The sequence below is a fragment of the Anolis carolinensis genome, chromosome 3 (genome assembly GCF_035594765.1).
Source record: "Anolis carolinensis isolate JA03-04 chromosome 3, rAnoCar3.1.pri, whole genome shotgun sequence".
Lineage (NCBI taxonomy): Eukaryota > Metazoa > Chordata > Lepidosauria > Squamata > Dactyloidae > Anolis > Anolis carolinensis.
The window spans coordinates 240,354,864-240,376,141 of NC_085843.1; the positions used below are offsets into that span (position 1 = coordinate 240,354,864).

Below are 21,278 nucleotides of genomic sequence, written 5' to 3' on the forward strand. Positions count from 1 at the left end.
TCAAAAAACACTCAGATGTCTTCTTTTATTTTGTTGTTGGTCTTGGATTCAATGAGGTTCATGAATATTGTGAAGTCTGTATCACTGCTCTGCAGCAAAAAGACCATCCATTTTAATATTGGAAGATATAACTGAAGTTATGTAGAGACGGCACAGACTTTGTACAGTAAGGTTTTCTGTTGCTAATCTGCTTGTGATGGTTACTGGAAGAACCAAGGAAATGTATGATGAAATTCATGGCACATCCCCTAAGTCTGCCAGAAAGCAAGCTTGACACAAGGATTCTAGTCTGGGTCAGTTCTTAGACTGATAGCAGATGGTGAGAGATTTTTAAATCAAAAGAATAAGAACCATATTTATAAAAGTGAGACAGGACTACTACTACTTTATGGTCTAGTCCCTCATTTTATTTATGGTATGACAAATACTATGTTAGGCAAACAGTTTACACTACAAATATAGTTTTAATCTTTCATACAAATATAAATTCTCTATCGCTGCATAGATTTACAAAGATAAATTAGAATGGTTTTATGCAACATTGTATATACAATCTGTATTAACAACAGCAAGAACAGGCTTTCATCCAAATACTATTTCACTGTGAAAAGTGCTGAATTCACATATTCTGCACTGTGTGTGTTCTTAACCTGTATCTTATGTATAGTTTTTAAGCTTTTTCACCTTCACTAAAAATTATCTCAAGATCAAATAATCCCTTAACCAAATTTCACATCAGAAAGCAAATACTATGTTACAGTGGTTCTCAACCTGTTGGTCCCCAGATGTTTTGGCTTTCAACTCCCAGAAATCCAAACACCTGGTAAACTGGCTGGAATTTCTGGGAATTGTAGGCCAAAACACCTGGGGACACACAGGTTGAGAATGACTGCTATAGTAGAAAACAGTTGTCTGTCTGTCTTCACTCCCTTCGCCTCCCCTTCTTTCTTTTTCTTTTTTCTTTTATAAAAAAAACTCTTATTTTTCTATAATCAGAAAATCCCACCAATGACAGCTGATGCTCTGTGGTCTGAATAAAATATAAAAATTGACTTCAGCACAGAGTGATAGCTTCATGGATGGAAAATTCCAACATCCTTCTGGAGTAGAATTGTATTCCCATTTTTTTTACACATGAAAGAACAGAAGCAAATTGTAAGAATGTGCACACTGAGACATTCAGTTTCATTTCACAAGTTAAGTAAACAAGATTTGTAGAGTTTTAGACAAGATGAAATATTAATCATTTCCAGTGCTCTAAATGATATTCAAATCAGTTTTTTGTTGTTGATTTGTGCCAATAATAATTACTAGAGGAACCAAGGAAATGTATGGTGAAATTCACCACACATCCTCTAAGTCTGCCAAAAAGCAAGCTTAAAACAAGGATTCTACTCTGGGTCAGTTATTAAGACTGATAGCAGATGGTAAGAGATTTTTAAATAGAAGGAATAAGAACCACTATTCATAAAAGTCGGACAGGACTCCTACCACTTTATGAACCTAACAGCTAGGTTCATAATGGTCCTAGTGTGGTTAGGTTGGTAACCTGCACTGAACTTTATCTCATGTCTTTTATTGCCCTTTGTCTCTGGTTCACATGTGGCCAAGAAGGGGAAAGGCCTCTGTCTGCATTGAACTCCCTTTAACTGACAACATAAGTAACATCTGAGACAAAACGTAGGCCTGTGATGCTTAACACCACCATTTTTCACCTCTTGGATGGTTGTTAACATCTTTGCCTGATAAATAAGCAAATGAAGTTTTGAAAGCTTTCATGATATACCGTATGACTTCCATATCCAGGGGAGTGGTTATCTTCAGTTTCCTTTATCAATATCTGACCAAATAAGTGATCTGTAGGCATTCTCTGGGTCCTCCAACATGACTCTATATCAGGCATAGGCAAGTTTCGGCCCTCCAGGTGTTCAGGACTTCAACTCTTACAATTCCCAACAGCTTACCTAGAGGGCTGAAGTTTGCCCATGCTTGCACTATATGGTATTCTTGGGCTGGAAGTCCTTCTTTACAATAGGGCTCACTACCTTCAGCAGTTTTGTATGCAAACATGGAGTCCAGGAGAAAGATGTCATGTTATATTTTCTATGTTTTGCCTGGCCACTAAAGATATCACACCTTTGCGGATTTTGTTGGGTTTTAGTCAAATATTTAAAGGAACTATCTACGAAGGTAGCAGTGCTCTATGCAGCCATGCCAGCCACATAACCTTGGAGGTGTCTACGGACAACGCTGGCTCTTTGGCTTAGAAATGAGCACTAACCACCAGAGTTGGATACAACTAGGCTTAATATCAGGGGAAAACCTTTACCTTTACTATCCATCATGCTGAACGCTATTCTCAAAATATACTCAGCACAATCAACATCCCTTTTAAAGTTTGGACTAAACCTCATGGTGGTTTTGCATATATATATATATATATATATATATATATATATATATATATATATATACATACATACATACATACATACATACATACACATCCCAATTCTATTGTGCCTGAGGAGACCAAGCCTGCCTACAGTTTTCAGTGTAGCCGATATATAAGATTGAGAAAATCCTGGAAAATTGGACTGAGCAAATATTTGTACAGTTCCCTTCAGTGATACAAAGAAAACATTTAAAAATATTTCTGTGCTTTTTAAATATCTTATAACCAAACAATTATTTAATGCTTTGTGCAATTCAGTGACTGGTCATTAAATTCTATTCAACCCCTGTATACTCTGACTTGAAAAAATCCTACCTTCCTATAAAGTTCAATTTGTAACCACTTTTTTTTTTTTTTCGTGTCAGGAGCAACCGGAGTTGTAACCACTCAAGAATTAAGTTGTTTCTTGAGCTATGGTGCCACCAAGTGGTCACCTCTATTCTGCAATTTAATTTAATTTAAATATGTGTCCGTGTGTGAACTCCACTAATGCATTAAAAAGTATGAGTCAAAATGACTGGGTTCAGCTTGATTATGATGTAAAAGAAACCTCAAAAGAAAAAGAGAAGCTTCACCCATGAAGAATTGTGGCTTTACCGTGACAGAGAAGAACCATTATCACAGTAGAGCAGATTCAGTTGTACATGTCCAAGGATACTTTGCCTAGACTTCCCAGGAACAATCTAAGATTCTCTTCTTTCACCAAATGGAAAGCATTTGGACTAAGGCAGCACCAAATCTCGGAAGAGCTTCAGAGTCACTATCAATGATATTATCAGCAGGTTAGAAAAATCAGGGAAGAAGACAGAAGATAGAAATTTTCAGATGACCAGGAAAAAGGAGGAGCTGAAAGACAGTGTATGTGTGTATGTATACATCTCTTCTGGGATAATAGGTCCTTGTCAGAGTTCCATGGGCAGTTCTAGCTCTTGCTCCTTCCACCCCAAGGTAAAGGAAATGCCCATGGACACTAACTTAAGAAGATATTGAATATTCATGAATGGATCTCTATTTCTGTTAAAATTTGAGCAGGGTCATGATCCCAAGAGGGGATGAATTTACCTCTGATGACATATCCCAATCTAAACCACCTCTCCTTCAAAACTGCTTTTTGAGTATTTGGGAAAACATTTGGAAGGGGGCTCCAATAACCACATATTCCCAATTTCTTGTCAAGTCTGGCCCAGCACCAATGATTCTCTAAATGGTTCTGGAGATCACAGCTGATCTTCAACATTCCTCCCCCAAACCATCATTTGTGGGAGTGTTTTCACAGGCTACAAGCAAAGCTACAAAGCTTGGGCTGAAATGACTGCCCTATAAATCCATATCTTCTTTTATAAATTTTCAACATTTTATGCCAGGCTTTTCAGCAAAATAGTAAACTCATCTTGTTTTTATGAGGCTCATCACATGCATGACTGCAAAGGATGAGCAACTCAAGAGAAGAATTCAACATGCACGTAGATCCTACAAACCTGAACCTTCTCTAAAATCTGCATCCTTTTCTTTCATTTATGAGCTTCATATATCTCTTGGCTTCTCATAGGGCGATATTCCATCTCATAAGGCCATTGTGATGTGAAAGTACCCAGATAAGTGCAGGAATCACCAGGCACCAGTCCTGGGGTTGCTGGAGCTCCAGGTGCCCCGAGACCCAGATGAGTCCCCACTAACTCCAACACCTTGCAGTTTCTTGATTCTGGTGTTCAGGTGCTGGGTGGCTTCCTCTATAGATGAAATCTCTAAATCACTTTCCTCCTCAGCAACAAACTACAGAAGGGAAGAAGAAGAAGAAAAAAAGACAGGATAGCAATTGTAGATAGTGTACAAGCCCAATTGCAATTAAATTGATTGGGCACTTTATTCTTTGTAAATTCTGATGCAAACTGATGTGATTCACACCTTCGGACTAATGTGGTGATTAGAATTTAATTAAACTTTGAATTTGCACTCATATTAATATCATGATACATTTCTCAGCTCAAATATCTTTCACTCTATTGTACATGACTATTTTATTACAAAATAAATACAGAATGAATGATTGTCTATGAATGCAATTTGATAAACTTTTAAATACTTACACATTGAAGTCATTTTGGTGCACATACATTCAAGCTGTTTTTTTTCACAATCATAATGGGCCAAATATAAGTTCTTTTTAAAAACAGACTATTGTTTGCTGTTACTCTGAAATGTACACAATAATAAAGTTATGCTCTCTGTTGGAGCAAAATATAGCTTCCTTAAATTGGGACTAAAGGAAGTGAGTCCTATGGGTGGCAAGTGGCACCAAACCTCTTTTTTGTGCCCATACAAGATTTTTTACAGAGATCCCCAAAGCCATCCAACCCCTAACTTCAGCAAAGCATTCCTAGCCAATTGTGAAATTCCTCTTTAAAGTGGCTTCCAATTGCCTGAAATTTTATGTAAACATGATAGTTTTACTTTTTCTTCCCACCACACCTTAATAAAATGTTGAAATTGGCTGAAAAGAGGCAAAACATTGTGGCTGAGAGTGATGCCTCATTGCATCTGTAGCATTTGGGAGAAATACAGTCTACAGTAGAATTAGAATTAGCTATGATCTCAAAGACAATTGCTAGTAAGTCCTCTGAACAAAACGAGACCTACATCTGGGTAAGCATGTATATGGCAGTTCTGTGTTTTAAGGATTAGACTTAGAACGAAGACAAACAAGATAAAAATAAACAATACTGTCCTGTATCCTTCTTAATAGATGTTCAGATTACCTGAAGATTTTTAGTGGCATGGCTGGATGTAGACGCTTCTTTGGTTGGTACAGAAAAGAGCTTTACTCCACCGGCAGGCTTTATTCCAGGAGTGCTCAACTTCTTTTCCAGACTTTTAGCCATTGACTGCACCAGTGTTTCTGCATCAAGCATGGAATCAGAGGATCAGAAAAGAACAGCACATGTGACAGCAACCTTGTTCATCATACTAAGTGATTTCATAACAGGCCATTTATGACTTTAAACCCTTTATAGTGCTAATAATCCTTTCTTAACAACAACAACAACATCAACAACAACAACAACAACAACAACAACGGGGTAATGTGAAGTGCGTGCACACAGACAAATGATTTCCATGTGATACTCATAATTAAACTAGGGTTACTTGAGGGATTTGATTTTCACAAACTCCTGTATTAAATGTTCTTTTTTTTGTCTAAGAACTTTATTTAAATTATTGAGAAATTGTAAATTTTACATATTCTGTTCTTAAAACTTCTTATATATTCTTTAACAAATTTGCAGTACAGAGTTATGTATATCATAGCTCCAATAGTATTTTCACTCTCTAACTATATTACATACTCATATTATTTACCTTTTGTTACCCTTCACCTAGTGCTATCCCTTCACCCCAGACCAGCCAATTACAATATTTATTTCCAAAATTCCATTGTTTCTCTTACAAGTTTGTTCCCCTTACCTTCTACATATACAAACTCTATAAATTTTCCCAATATCTTCCCAAAATCATCCTTTTTTTAATAACCCTCTTTTAATCTTAATATTACATGTCAATTTATCATTTATCGCAATATCCCTAATCTCCTTATACCATTCTTCCAATTGGCACTCCCCCCCCCCCCCCTTTCCATTTTTTGGCTATTAACAATCTTGTTGCTGTTACCAAGTTGGCGATTAGTTCCTTTAACTCTTTTGATATTTGAATATTATTCATAAATGACAACAGTGCTATTTCAGGCATTCCTATTATTTCTCTTTTGGTGATTCCCTTTATTTCTTTAAAAACGTTCTCCCAGAATTTTTGAACATATTTACAGGAGCACCACATATGTATATATGTACCGATTTCCTGACAGCCCCTCCAGCACTGCTTAGAGTATTTCTTATCAATTTGATTTAATCTAATTGGTGTGAGGTACCATCTCCAAACCACTTTATAATAATTCTCTTTTATTCTTATTCTTGTATTAAATGTTCTGATCTGTATTTTTCTGATTAAAAGAAGCACAATGTATCCAACAGGTTTGACTCGTCTCTGAATACCGTGGTTGGTAGACTAAATGTTGGGGTAGCAAATCCACCTTTCTTGACTTTTTTGTCATTCCTCTCACAGTTGTTCTAAGTTGAATAGGTGTTGTGTTACAAGATTTTGTACTAGCAGGGCTGCAATCTGAAGCAGCTATATGAGGAGCAATGCATAGGTACATTGGGGATGTTGTGCAAGACTTTTCTTGCACACCTTCAGCAAGACCTCTCCCCTCTACAACAGAAGCTGAGTGGCACTGAGGGAAAGCTCTACTCACCCACCCTAACAACTCAGCTAGGAGAAATGGGAAGTCTTCAGATAGTTGAGATAGCAAAAACAATAGTGGGTAAACATAAACAATTGTTAAAAAATAGATTTGGAGATTATCCTGCAGATTAGGCAAAAACAGAATGGAATGGGATTTGAGCAAGAATGTATAAAAGTGATAGACAGCAAAAAAATAAAATAAAAATAAAGGTGGGCAAAATGCATTCCTATTGGCTGCTATTGGCAGCATTGGATGATCTACCCCATAAAATACTGGATGACATTTTAAAGGTTTTCAATAAGAGAAAAAGAAAAAAAGAATTGGATGAGACTAATCTTATTTAAACTAAATCAAATTACAATGCAGAAACTTGCAATGTCAACATATCAATGCTCTAAGACAGGCCTGCACAACCTGTGGTCCTCCAGGTGTTTGGGGTTCCAACTCCCAGATTAGCTTGTTGAAAATTTTGGCAGCCTAAATCCAAAACACCTGGAGGGTCACAGGTTATGCAAGTCAGGTCCAAGATGTGGCCCCTATGCCCCACTTTTGTGGCTGATAAACCACAAAGTCTCCCAAAGTAGTCTGATCTCTCATTGAAAACTGCTTTCAGTCATTGTGTCTACAACAAGCAGAATCATTCAATATTTCACCTGAATGAGTTGGTGCTGCAGTTTGAAAAACCATTCCTGTATTGTCTTTCACCTCTGGAGAATCCCTATCAGAGGAATCCCAATCACTGTCCTCTTTCTGAGCTATCCTGGGAAGTTCTTTTTCTGTCTTGCGTGGTGTGAACTTTGGAGAGATAAAGCTTCTTTCTTCCTCAGATTCCTCGTCTTCAGAGCTGAAAGGAGAAGTGCTAGGAAAGGGAAACATGATGAGGTTGCCTTAGGGAAATGAAGGAATAAAATAACATGGCAAACTCACAGTAACATATGACTAACAGAGTTTTGAAGGATTCCTAGAAAGAGACAGCTTTGCAAACCTGGTCCAAGCGTGAAGAAATTGTTTATTTTTGAGCCAGTGGACAGGGAAATTTATTAATTTATTTTAATTGACTTTTCTTTATAAAATTAATTCAACATGGCTTACAAAAATACTTCATAAGATTGTTGTTGTTGTGCACCTTCAAGTCATTTCTTACTTACAGTGTCCCTAAAGCAAACTCATTTTCATTGAGGGCCACATCAGCCTTATGGTTGCCTTTAAAGGGTCATCTGTAATTGTAAGGCTGTATGTTGTTCTGGCATTGAAAGCCTCATGGGCCACATAACATGTTGTGGTGAGCCAGATTCAGTCCGTTGGGTTTGTATTTGACACGCATGCCCTAAGGCAACCCTATTATGGGTTTTTCTTAGAAATATTTGTTGGTTTTCTTGCCTTCCTCTGAAACAGAGAGGGTGACTTGGCTAAGGTCACCTAAGGGACGCTCCCCCCCTCCACCATATACACAATAAAATTCATAGGGTGATACGAAAACGTGATGTTATATATTCAGTTTTATCATATTTATTTACTTCATTGTTATGTTTTATTCAACTTACTATATGGTGTTTAAGCATGTTTTAACAAGTCTTTTTGATACTGTGATATGGCCTAAGGGCTAATCAATAAATTTACTACACACAATAAAACCCATAGCATTTCAACATAATCACAGGGAGATAAAATATCAAGACTTTAGCACATAACTTACCTGGGCTGATGAACTGCAGAGTGTTGAGGAGAAGATGAGCTACTGTGGACTTGTTTTGGAGACGGTAACTTGGAAGCCTGTAGAGTATTAGCCATGGAGCTAACCTTGCTCCGAGGAGCTGGCCTGGGCAACTGTGAGGTGTAAGAGTGTAATTCGATCTGTTGCATTCTGGGCTTGGAAGATGTAACCAGGATTGGAGAATGTGGGCGTGTCTGCTTTTTACCTGGAAATAAATATTGGAAACATTTAGAGGAAAACAAGTTAACCAGCATCTAATGTGCACAGAGAGAATGACTGTGTCATATAGAGTGAGACGTCATTTTTATTCACTTTCCTCATTTATTAAAATATTTATCTTTCACTTATGAAACCTTTCAGACACCCAAGGTGAAGAACAACAGATAGAACCCTTTATTTTAAATGAACCAAAAACAATGGCAATTATTTTACTTCAGTTACTTAGTTATGTATACTTAAGCACCCGTCTTCGGCCAACACTCCCAAGCCTGATGGAAACACCCATGCTTTGATTTTCAGCAGAATGGACCTCATTCTCCCCATGCAGCAAATGCTCAGTAAAGTAGATCAGGAGGCCTTTACAACTGTGAGAATAGTGTCACCATTGTGATTATGTTGTGGTCATAAATATAGAACAGTTGCCTAAATTTTGCTCATCTGTACGTGTTCCGTATTCACTATTGCTACATAGTCATGATTGTGACACTACTACCAGGATTATAACTCCACTACTTTCATGGGTATCAGATGCATGGGAGAAGATCATCGGTTCTACTGGAGAATGATATTTGTGTCAGGTTGGAGGGTGGGCGGTTGGGCTAGGGGAGATTACTTAGTGAAGTATACTTCTCTATAATGGCCCAGTTCGCCATATCATAATTAAGTAGATGATGTAGAATAGGGGCCTGTATTTTGAACACATACACAATACTAAAAAAAACACCCAGGGTTATCCCAGCTTTTAGGAACCAAATGCCATATGAAAGATGTGATCTTGGCTCCCACCAGGAACACAAAAAAGATTAAGCTAGACTTTTGGGATGCAGATCTTAAGACATCTGACATGGGTGACCATTAATTTTCTTCTCCCAATATGCCGGGATGTGGCACCATATTGGTACCTATTGACTACTTCTGCTTCTTTCCTGGAAACTCACTAGGGGCCACCAGATAATGGCTTGTGGGACAGCTCTGGTCAATTGACCACCACTTTGAGTACGGACGAGATAATGTTCTGGTGGATAAATTTTCCATTAGTTGTAGCTTTTGGATACTTTTAAAGGGAAACATCATATGTACTGCATTAGCATAATCTAACCAGCAGATAATGCACCACTATGTTTGTTTTTTTCCTGTGTTTTTTTGAACACTGAGATGTGGGGAACTGTCTCCAAATCATGGCTATGTTTAAAAAGATTATGGCTTGGCAGTTGTTGGGATGGGAGAGGGGTTGGTGGACTCCAAAAATGGGATCCAGAGGCTACACGCAATCTGCAGGCTGCACTTTGTACTCCCCAGGAATAAAACCTTATTCATGCCTATTATTGCAACGTTAAATTCAGGCCACCATAAGTCATTGTAATTTTAAAATGGAGGTGGTTGATACAAATAAAGATAAAATAACATTGAACAAAAGATGTTAGTCATGATTCTAAAGACAGAATAACACAAGTCCTGTACCTGAGACTATGGGAAAGGGTAGGGATGTGTCCCTTTCATCCTTCTGTTCCCAACTGATTCTCTTTTTTACTTCTTTCTCAAGCTTGTCTCTCAAAGCAAGGAGATGTGGAAATTTTTTGGCCTTCTGCTGTTGCTGTATTTTTACCACATCTCTCAAATGCTTATAGGTTTGAGCTGGGATGCCTTTTGTACCCTGTAAGAAGAAGAGTGTAACCATACTGCCAGACCATTCTGATCTTCTTGCTCCCTCTCGTGGTAGATCGAGGGACATAAATAATATGTATCTTCTACCTCAAGTTTTCTTACACTTCTTCTAACCCAACACATATTTTCTTCCTGTCATTCCACCTTTCATCCCCTTTTTTGGTATGGATTCGTACAGGGTTTGTTTTAGAATGAAAATTTGTATACAGCATTCACATTCCCAACATGACAGCATTCTTCCCAACATGCATGTTCATTTTCATATTCTATCTAATGGAATCATATTTCTCATCAGGTTTTGTACTTTTATGTATGTTTTGTATGTTTTTCCACTTGTACACATATATTAGAAAATTAATCATCATTATTTTCTAGGAATTTTCCAGTACTTATAGCTGTGTTGTGATAAGGGAGTGCCTACGCTACATTTTTCTACTTACTCCCAGTTCCTGTTTCTTCAGACAATTCAAGATGCTTCTCAAGCTTGCTCTTATAGAAAAACATTATTTTAATTAGGTTGTTGTATGTTTTCCGGGCTGTATGGCCATGTTCCAGAAGTATTCTCTACTGACGTTTCGCCCACATCTATGGCAGGCATCCTCAGAGGTTGTGAGGTATGGAGAAACTAAGCAAGGAAGGTTTATATATCTCTCTGGAAAGTCCAGGGTGAAAGAAGAACTCTTGTCAGTGGGAGGCGAGTGTGAATGTTGTAGTTAATCACCTTAATTAGCATTGAATAGCTTCATTGCTTGGCTTCTTCCTGCCTGGGGGCATCCTTTGTTCAGAGTCGTTAGCTGCTCCTGGTTGATTAATGTCCGGAACTCCTCTGTTTTCAGAGTGTTGCTTCTTATTTACTGTTCTGATTGTTTAGTTTTTTTTAAATACTGGTAGCCAGATTTTGTTCATTTTCATGGTTTCCTCCTTTCTGTTGAAGTTGTCCACATGCTTGTGAATTTCAATGGCTTCTCTGTGTAGTCTGACATGATAGTTGTTGGTGTGGTCGAGCATTTTTGTGTTCTCAAATAATATACTGTGTCCAGGTTGGTTCACCCTGGACTTTTCACAGATATATATAAATCTTCCTTGCTTAGTTTCTCCATACCTCACAACCTCTGAGGATGCCTGCCATAGATATGGGTGAAATGTCAGGAGAGAATACTTCTGGAACATGGCCATACAGCCCGGAAAACATACAACAACCCTGTGACCCTGGCAATGAAAGCCTTCGACAACACATAATTTTAATTATTTTGTTTTCAATTTTAGAATACCTATATTGCTATGAAGACTGTTTAACTCAAGGACTCATTTAGGATTAAAGAACATTTAATTTGAGGGCTATAAACTTTATAGGTGATTGCTATTCCCATTAGGAAAGTAGAAAGCATAGATAGAAGAAATTTACTGAAAGACCAAGTAAAGAAACACAATGACCGTATCATCTGGCCCTTAACTTTGACTCAGTTCACTCCAAAAATTCACAAAATACTTAAGAAACATTGGCATCTTATTAGAGATATCCCTGGTTGCAAATACTTACCTATGATAGCTAATAAACGCTCAAGAAATCTTAAGGATATGCTGATAAGCTCTGATTTAACAACTTCTACTATCAAGAAATCTAACCTTAGAGGCCACTCAAACTGTGGACATTGTCAATGTTGCACACAGTCTCTCAGAACTAAACATTTTTTACATGCAACTCTAAAAATCCATATACAACTACGAAGTTTTACTACATGTATCACTGACCAGGTCATTTATGTTATACAGTGTCCCTGTGGACTTCTATATGTAGGCATGACCTCCAGATCGTTAAAAATTAGAATACTTGAACACCGTTCACACATCAAAAATAAATAATCAGAGTCTACCCTCTACTCTCATTTTTTAGAGAAAGCCCACTCATATACCAGCTTTACTTTTTGTGCCTTAGAAAAGATCACCATAAAACCTCATGGTGATGTTAAAAGGGTTCTACTCCAGAGAGAAGCTTTCTGGATTTCCAAATTACAAACTATGCATCCACATGGTCTGAATGATAAATTAGATCTCTCTTGTTACCTGTGAATTAGCTTTGCAATTAGCTCACAATCCTTAAAAGGGAGTAGCCCTTATCAGTCAATTTGCTCGCTCTTGGAAAAAGAAAAAGTTGCTATCCTGAGCTGGAATTACAGCAGAGCCACTACCTAGAAAAGTGAAAGTAAGTGTTTTTGCAAATATCCTTAAATTTTGTTTCATGCTACTGGGTGCTGGTAACAGCAAATCTATTATATTGTCTCCTTATAATACAGTTTGTAATAATCTTCAGAAGACTATACAAAAAGCAACTAAACCTGAAGAAGGGACACCCATCCTGAAACAAGGACATAGAATACCCCGGGAACCCTTGTTGTTTTTTGCTGTTGCTTTCTTTGAATATACATTCTGAAGACTCTTTCTTGCTTGGGACTTTGATAATTTGTTTAAAGGGTACAACCCTCATTTATAAAGATCATCAATTGAGATGCTTTTTCTACCAAGCTTCAAGACAACACTGAATACTGAGTTTTAACCTCAGTTTATGAACTCCTTTATTTTGGCAATATATAAACATGAATGCTATGTTTGCTATAATGCTGTGAAATAGTTTATATAATGCTGTAAAATAGTTTATATATGTGCCTTGGTGATTATATGTTTGCTACTTCATTTCTATTATATACTGTGTGTAACAGGACAACCTTTCTCTACATTATATATAGGTTTCTGTGTTATATTAGTTTTAGATTGCTATTCCCATACAGGAAGGTTCTCCTTTCTCTCTCTCAGTCAATCAGTGCATTTAACAAAGAGAGCCATACTGACTTTCAGTATGTGGTACAGTGCATTAAACCCTTATGCAGGCAAGACTGATGACTTGAAGGTTGAGTTGCTGAGCTGAAGGCTGCCGGTTTGAATCCAACCCGGGGAAATGCTGATGAGCTCTATCAGCTACAGCTCCATGCGGGGACATGAGAGAAGCCTCCCACAAGGATGGTAAAAACATCAAAAAAACTTCTGGGTGTCCCCTGGGCAATATCCTTGCAGGCAGCCAATTCTCTCACACCAGAAGCGACTTGCAGTTTCTCAAGTCACTCCTGACATGAAAAAAATGTGATAAAACTAAAGTCTATGGTGTAGTCTTTGCTTTTTTAGGCCAACCCAAAGGCACAAAATCAACTGTGCATGCATTTGAAACCACTCCTTTTTCCACCAAGCAGATATGATTTAAAAAGCATGAAAGGGAAAGCAAAGGTGAGGGAGTGACAATATTTACAGGCTGTCATGAGGTGGTAGGTATAGAGGAAACTGTAAGTTATCAAATGATATCCACTTCTTGATACAAAAATATCAAACTGTTTAGTTTTGCACTACAGCTTGGCTTCAGATCTCTCTTTTGTGTGTCTTCATTTTTACACCGCTTCCTTCCTTCCTTCCTTCCTTCCTTCCTTCCTTCCTTCCTTCCTTCCTTCCTTCCTTCCTTCTTTTTTTTGTGGCAATAAGACTCACTGCAAGCATATTAAGTAAAATAATTTCTGGAAGAAAAATCTTACAGAGGGCCCCTTAATGAGCATTTTGTCAGAAGGAATTATTTATTTATTCTGATTAGAAATTCAGTTCCTCACTAATTTTACTCTTGAAGAAAGCAAAAAAATAACTTCAGCAATTTTATTTCTAATGCAAGAAAGTCTTTGAACAGTGCAATTTTTAAAAAGAATTTGCAATTTGGGACTTATTTTTACAATGTTGTATTTTTGTGTAGAAAATAGCATTTTCTTTACAAGAAACATCATTTTAGTGCACAAAAACTTTCATGCTAATTTAAGGTAAAGGGTAAAGGTTTTCCCCTGACGTTAAGTCCAGTCATGTCTGACTCTGGGGGTTGGTGCTCATCTCCATTTCTAAGCCGAAGAGCCGGCGTTGTCCGTAGACACCTCCAAGGTCATGTGGCCGGCATGACTGCATGGAGCGCCGTTACCTTCCCGCCAGGTAAGACCTACTGATCTACTCACATTGGCATATTTTTGAACTGCTAGGTTGGCAGGACCTGGGGATTGAACCTGGGTCTAATTTAATACAGGCTAATGCTGCATAGCATTCCAGGATTTTCAGCTCTCAGGAAACCCATTTTTTTAAAACTATTTTTAAAACACTGCTTCTATCTCTAGTTCTGATTTATAGAGGGAGAAATGAGATAGGAACATGCTCTAGTTTACAAGCCATGTTCTGGAAATAAGGCTTTCTAAGGTTGAAGAAAGTAGGGTTTAATGTAGAGTGTGAATAGTAACACACACCAGAGAGCTCCTTGGGGAGATTTGTTATTAAGATTTAGTTTGCAATGCCAGATATGTATGTTAACAAGTATCACAACCCTTAGCGGGATAACATGAAAAGGAATTAAAAGCTGCTTGAATATCTGGAAAGGGAATAATGTTTCTCTCATTTTCTTTTATGGAACTTACTCGCTTCACTCCCATGTTCTCCAGTTTTTCTTCAAGAGTGTCCTCCAAAATTGGCCGGAACTGCTTCAGAAAATTTGGATCACTCCTCAGGACTTCTAGAACTCTCTTCTTTCTGTCTAATGTATCTTCCAGTTCTGTATTGAAAGCAATGGCCCAAATGAGAGAAAGAAGTACAGTGTAACTTCCACATTTGCTAAAGTTAAGGTGCAAGACTGCCATGAAAGTCGAAAAAACATTTTTAAAAAAAATCTGAGCAAACACCTTTCTAGGTATTTGTAGCTCCTCCAGTGCAACTCTACTATCAACTTCTGCAGCAGATTGACCATTTAGTCATACTAGAGGGTCTACCGATTCCTAGAGATAACATATTAATTAAACCCATGAGCAAAAGTCAAACCCACAAACATGGGGAGCTGACTATATGGAATACAAAAACTTCAAAAGATTTGCACTACTTTTGTATTTAAGCACAAGGCTGAAGTCTGAATTATTATTTTAGGCAACAAAGAATTTGGAATGTCAATAAGTATGAAAAGTGATGTTGATGAATTCATTTCTTGAGGAGAGTGACAAATGCACACATGTCTGTTCAGAATTTGTAGTTTATTTCTGATAAAGATTCAGTACTGGGAGAACTCTTGTCCAACCTGGAGCCTCTGAGGAAATGATGGCTGTAAAACCAGAGTAAATTTGTGTCGCACCTCAGCACTGGTTCACCTTGCTCCAGCACACTAACTCCACCACAGCAGGCTTGAGTCTTTTCAGGTTATTGAAGAAAAATAGCAAAACTTATTAAAAAGAAGAAAAATAGGATCAAAAAGGGAGAGAGAAAAAACCAGAAACTGAAAACAAAGCTAAAATGTCCATATTTATATAAAAAAGAAAAAAAACCTGAACAAATGTTCGATGTTAATTTACTCTATCTTATAAGGTAAAACTTCAATTAAAAATATATATTAAAAAAAGAAGAAAAATAAGTAAAAACCAACTGCAAGTGCAATCCTTAAACACAGTTCAATGATTTCGTAGATCTTAGTCCAAAATCCCAAAAATAGCACAGTAAATCTAAGGTAACATGAATACATGAGCTTCAAAAGTAATCCAAATACAGATTCTAGGCATGAAATGAGGCTTGAACCCAAAACAAAGTAAGAGTTGATTCTCCAAAAGTGAGGTTGCTCTGACTGGAATCTTTCCCAAATTACATCTCTTTTAACCCTCCTTGCAAGACATAAACACAGGCCTGATCTCAACTTTAATCTGGAATCTCTGTCTAACAAGCATTCATCCCCCTCACTATCATCTGAGCCTTGTTGACAATTTTCAGACTCCTGTAGAAGGTCTTCCTTATCTTTGCTCGACTGAGAACTTTTCACATTCCCTTCTGTTTTCTGAAGCCATCCTCAGCTCCCAAATCCACCTGCCTTCCTGAGTCAACAACATTTCCTGGAACAAACTGCTGTTCCCCAAATCCCCTGTCATCATCATCAGACTGAACCACAACAATTTGCTGCCCCTTCAGAGACTATTATTATTGACACGACGACGTTGTATGACACAGCAAACGAGATAGATATGCTGGGTTTCGTTTCACAAAATCACAAGTCGAACACTTCCCAAGTGTCTAGGACTGTGTGATGTATTTTCGGATGATGCGTGCAGATCCCAGCAGGGTGGCTTTTTGCAGTTGGCAGATCGTAATTTTGTCAATGCCTATTGTTTCCAAATGCCGGCTGAGATCTTTCGGCACGGCACCCAGTGTGCCCATCACCACCGGGACCACCTGCACTGGTTTTTGCCAGAGTCTTTGCAGTTCAATCTTGAGGTCCTGATAGCGGCTGAGTTTTTCCTGTTGTTTTTCGTCAATGCGACTGTCACCTGGGATGGCAACATCAATGATCCAAACCTTGTTCTTTTCCACAACTGTGATGTCTGGTGTGTTGTGTTCCAGAACTTTGTCAGTCTGGATTCGGAAGTCCCACAGTATCTTTGCTTGCTCATTTTCCAATACTTTTGCAGGTTTGTGATCCCACCAGTTCTTTGCTGTTGGCAGATGGTACTTGAGGCATAAGTTCCAATGAATCATTTGGGCCACATAGTTGTGCTTCTGTTTGTAGTCTGTCTGTGCAATTTTCTTACAGCAGCTGAGGATATGATCAATGGTTTCATCGGTTTCCTTGCACAGTCTGCATTTTGGGTCATCAGCTGATTTTTCGATCTTGGCCTTAATTGCATTTGTCCTGATGGCTTGCTCCTGGGCTGCAAGGATCAGGCCTTCTGTCTCCTTCTTCAGGGTCCCATTTGTGAGCCAGAGCCAGGTCTTCTCCTTATCAGCTTTTCCTTCAATTTTGTCAAGGAACTTTCCATGCAATGTTTTGTTGTGCCAGTTGTCAGCTCTAGTTTGTAGTGTGGTTTTCTTGTACTGGTTTTTTGTCTGCTGTGCTTTGAGGAGTTTCTGATTTTTGACTTCAATCAAAGCAGGTTCTTCACTTTGCTTTACATATTCTACCAGGGCATGTTCTTCTTCTTTGACTGCTTGTTTGACTTGTAAGAGTCCTCTGCCCCCTGATCTTCTAGGCAGATAGAGCCGGTCAACATCGCTGCGGGGGTGCAGGGAATGATGGATGGTCATGAGTTTTCTTGTTTTTCTGTCCAAATTGTCCAGTTCCATCTGTGTCCAGTTTATGATGCCAGCAGTATATCTTATGACAGGTATGGCCCAGGTGTTTATGGCCTTGATGGTGTTGCCTCCATTGAGCTTACTTTTGAGAATTTTTCTGACCCTTTGTGTGTATTCTTTGCTGACCACAGTTTTCACATGTTCATGCTTGATGTTGTCCAGCTGTAATATGCCCAGATATTTATAGGCCTCTGGCTGGTGACACTTTATTGTTTGGCCATTAGGCATATTTATGCCCTCACTTTCAATGATTTTTCCCTTCTTCAATGCCACTGTCGAACATTTGTCCAAACCAAACTCCATGTTGATATCAGTGCTAAAAATTCGGACAGTGTTGGTCAGAGACTGAATTTCAGTTTCTGTTTTCCCATATAGCTTCAGGTCATCCATGTACATCAAATGTGAAATTTTGTGAGAATTCTTAGATGTTTGGTAGCCGAGATTTGTTTTTTGTAAGATTGTTGACAGAGGGATCATGGCAATAATGAAAAGCAGAAGGGACAATGAATCTCCCTGGAAAATTCCTCTTCTGATGTTGGCAAGTCCATAGCTTTCATTTCCAACAAACAGTTCAGTTTTCCAGTGCTCCATCATGTTTTCAATGAAGGTGCCAACGTTTTTACAAATCCCGATGGCGTCCAGGCACTTGATGATCCAGCTGTGTGGGAGTGAGTCAAAGGCCTTTTTGTAGTCAATCCACGTCATGTGAAGATTAGCTTTTCGGCTCTTACAGTTCTCCAGGATCATTTTGTCAATCAATAACTGGTCTTTTGTGCCCCTGCTTTTCCGTTTGTTGCCTTTCTGTTCATCTGGCAAGATGTTTTTTTCTTCAAGATAGTCTTGAATTCTGTCAGCTATGATGCCAGTCAGTAGTTTAAACATAGTGGGCAGACACGTTATTGGCCTGTAGTTTCCTGGTGCTGCTCCTTTTGTTGGATCCTTTTGTATCAGGTATGTTCTTCCAGTTGTTAGCCATTCACTGATACTTCCTTTCTGCAGCATCTCATTGAATTGTTGGGCCATTTTTCCATGTAAACTAATCAGATGTTTGAGCCAAAATCCATGAAGTTGATCACTACCAGGCGATGTCCAGTTCTTGACTTTTTGCACTCGTTTGCTGATCATTTCAGTTGTTATTTCCATTAGTTCCATTTTGTTCTGTGAGAATTTTCCTTCAAACTCCTTTATCCACCCAGCGTTTTTGTTGTAGTTTTTATTGTTTTCCCAAAGTTCTTTCCAGAACTTCGTTGTTGCAGTTTTCTCTGGTTTTATGGTTACTGTGTCTGTTGTTTGGTTCAGACTCTGGTAGAACCGTCTATTATTATTATTATTATTATTATTATTATTATTATTATTATTATTATTATTATTATTATTATACCCCACTTTATCTCTCCCGAATGGGACTCAAAGCAGCTTGACATAAAAACATTAGCATACAATTTAAAATATACAAATATGCAAAAATTGAAACAGAATTAAACACAACAGAGCTAAAAAAAATCCTTTTAAATCCATCAAAACAAATTCAAAGTTACAAAACCACAGCAACCCATGACTAAATGTTAAAAACCATCATCTTTAAAAGCCTGTCTCAATACAAAGGTTTTAGCCTGCTCCTGAAAGGACAGCAGGGAGGGGGCTATCTTGGCTTCCCTGGGCAGGTAGTTCCAGAGTTAAGGGGCAGTCACAGGGAAGAAAAGCCCGCTCTCTCGTTCCCACCAACTGAGCTTGAGATGGAGGTAGGACTGAGAAAAGGGCCTCTCTTGAAGATCTCAGGGCCCAGGCAAGCTTGTAAAAGGGGATGTGGTTGGCAAAATAGCTTGGACCTAAACCATCTAGAGCAGGCATGGGCAAACCTTTTTGTTTTGGGCCTGCATTGTGGGCCTAGCTGGGAGGGCCTGGCTGGGAAAGAGAGTAGCCAGGCACATGCTGGGTGGGATGGACCCAGATGGGGGAATGCCTGGGAGAGGGTGGGGCCAGGAGGGGGTGGGTCATTCTCAAGTTGTCCTCTTGGCATAAGGACGGGTCTGCTCACCCATCTTTATGCCAGAAGGAAAATGATTACCCTGATCCTTCTCCCCAATACTCCTCCCTCAATATTCGGGCTATCCTCTCAGCATTATGTCAGTGAAGAGTGAGGCAGGCAACACACAAGAGCACCTCAGAGGGCTCTCAACCACTGTGTGCCTTCCTCAAGATGTCCTCCCAGCATAAGGACAGGACTGCTCACACCGTCCTTATACCGGGAGGAGGGCAAGACACACGGTGGCTGAGAGCACCTCAGAGGGTTCTCAGCTGCTGCATGCCTTCCTCTCCATCCTTTCTGCATAAAGATGTGGTAGGCTGTGGTGGCTTTATGCTAAGAGGACAGGGAAAATGAGAAGGGCCTGAGGTAAGTGCCCAGGAGGCCGCATCCGGGCCTTAGTTTGCCCATGCCTGATTTAGAGTTTTAAAGGTCAAAACCAGCACTTTGAATTGTGCCTGGAAACAGACCGGCAGTTAGTGGAGCTGCTGCAACAGGGGGACTGTCTGCTCCCTGTAACCAGTCCCAGTTAGCAACCTGGCCGCAGCTTTTTGGGAAAGCTGAAGTTTCCAAACACTCTTCAGAGGCAGCCCCACATAGAGCACATAGAGACTACACAGCACTCAGCTGCCCCTGAATCCAGCATCACTGCCATAAAATTATTTTGTGCTTAACCTGCACTGAACAAGATATTATAATGATATTGTTGCATTTTAATACAGAGAGAAATAAATAATTTATAATAATATAATATATATAAAATACAATGGTACAGCATGTGGCTACACTCTAGGATTGCTGGAGAGAATCAAATAAAAATAATACTTTGGTAAATCTTGGGAGAATTGGATAAAATTTTCAAGAATAGTTGGGTCTTCTAAACTTTATTGATGCCACAGGGCCACTGAGAGGGCAACTTGAATATCCAATAGTTACAAGCAAGGCTCGATGATGCTACACCTTCTGAGATCTCATAGACTCCATCCAACCTTCCTGCACTTTAGACAGAAAATTAGTAAAGACAGCTGGACACTTGATCAGTCCTGTGATCTGTCTCTCCAATGGCCCACACCCAAAGTGCTAGGATTGGAACACTCTGATAATTATCAGTCATAGAAATTATCAGTCATAGAAAATCATCTCTCCCCTTTCTTCTTCCCTCAGAATTTTCCTCATATGTTTTTGCAGGCTTGACCCCATTTCTAGGTCTCTCTCTCTCTCTCAACTTAAATCACAAATAAAAATTTAAGAAGGTTCATAATTGGATTTAGAATGATCCCAACTCAATGTATTGTTTTTCAAATCTCTGGATCCATTAAGTGTCAATGAGGAATCCACCCACATTTCAAAGCAAATGCTCAATATGTAGTATAAAATCAAAGTATGAAATATATTGGAAGTGGTGAAGAATACCTTCTTCAGTTGACTCTTCTGGTTTTTCTGCCTTAGGCACCTCTTGGATTTCTGGAAATCAATGAGCAAATTCTCAGCAAAAGGTGCACCACAATGACACGTTAGTAGGCGGAACTCACAGCTGTTTTTCATTTTCATGGGACCAACATTAAAAACTTAATATTGACTTAAATTATGATTTTAATGGGAATTAATTGCAATTAAGTTCAACTTTTAAAAAAAGAGTGAGGAAGATTTAATCATGACTATAAATCATCTTCCATGAATCATTAGCAGGTGCTTTCAGAAGTTTCCACGTACTGCTTTGACTAGGCCTGCAGTTAAG

General features: G+C 38.7%; 1 protein-coding gene across 2 annotated transcripts in view; it reads right to left on the minus strand.

Moving 5' to 3' along the window:
* Positions 1 to 385: 385 nt before the first annotated feature.
* Positions 386 to 21,278, minus strand: part of dzip1l (DAZ interacting zinc finger protein 1 like) — a 44,347-nt gene continuing 23,454 nt past the window's right edge. For both annotated transcript variants that reach the window (XM_008106390.3, XM_003218414.4), the window contains exons 10-16: positions 20,954 to 21,004; positions 14,835 to 14,968; positions 10,147 to 10,339; positions 8,449 to 8,671; positions 7,406 to 7,611; positions 5,212 to 5,351; positions 386 to 4,228 (exon numbers count right to left, since the gene is read on the minus strand). In XM_008106390.3, coding sequence (XP_008104597.2) covers positions 4,064 to 4,228; positions 5,212 to 5,351; positions 7,406 to 7,611; positions 8,449 to 8,671; positions 10,147 to 10,339; positions 14,835 to 14,968; positions 20,954 to 21,004 — 1,112 coding nt within the window. In that variant the 3' untranslated portion in view covers positions 386 to 4,063. The remainder of the gene's footprint in view (positions 4,229 to 5,211; positions 5,352 to 7,405; positions 7,612 to 8,448; positions 8,672 to 10,146; positions 10,340 to 14,834; positions 14,969 to 20,953; positions 21,005 to 21,278) is intronic.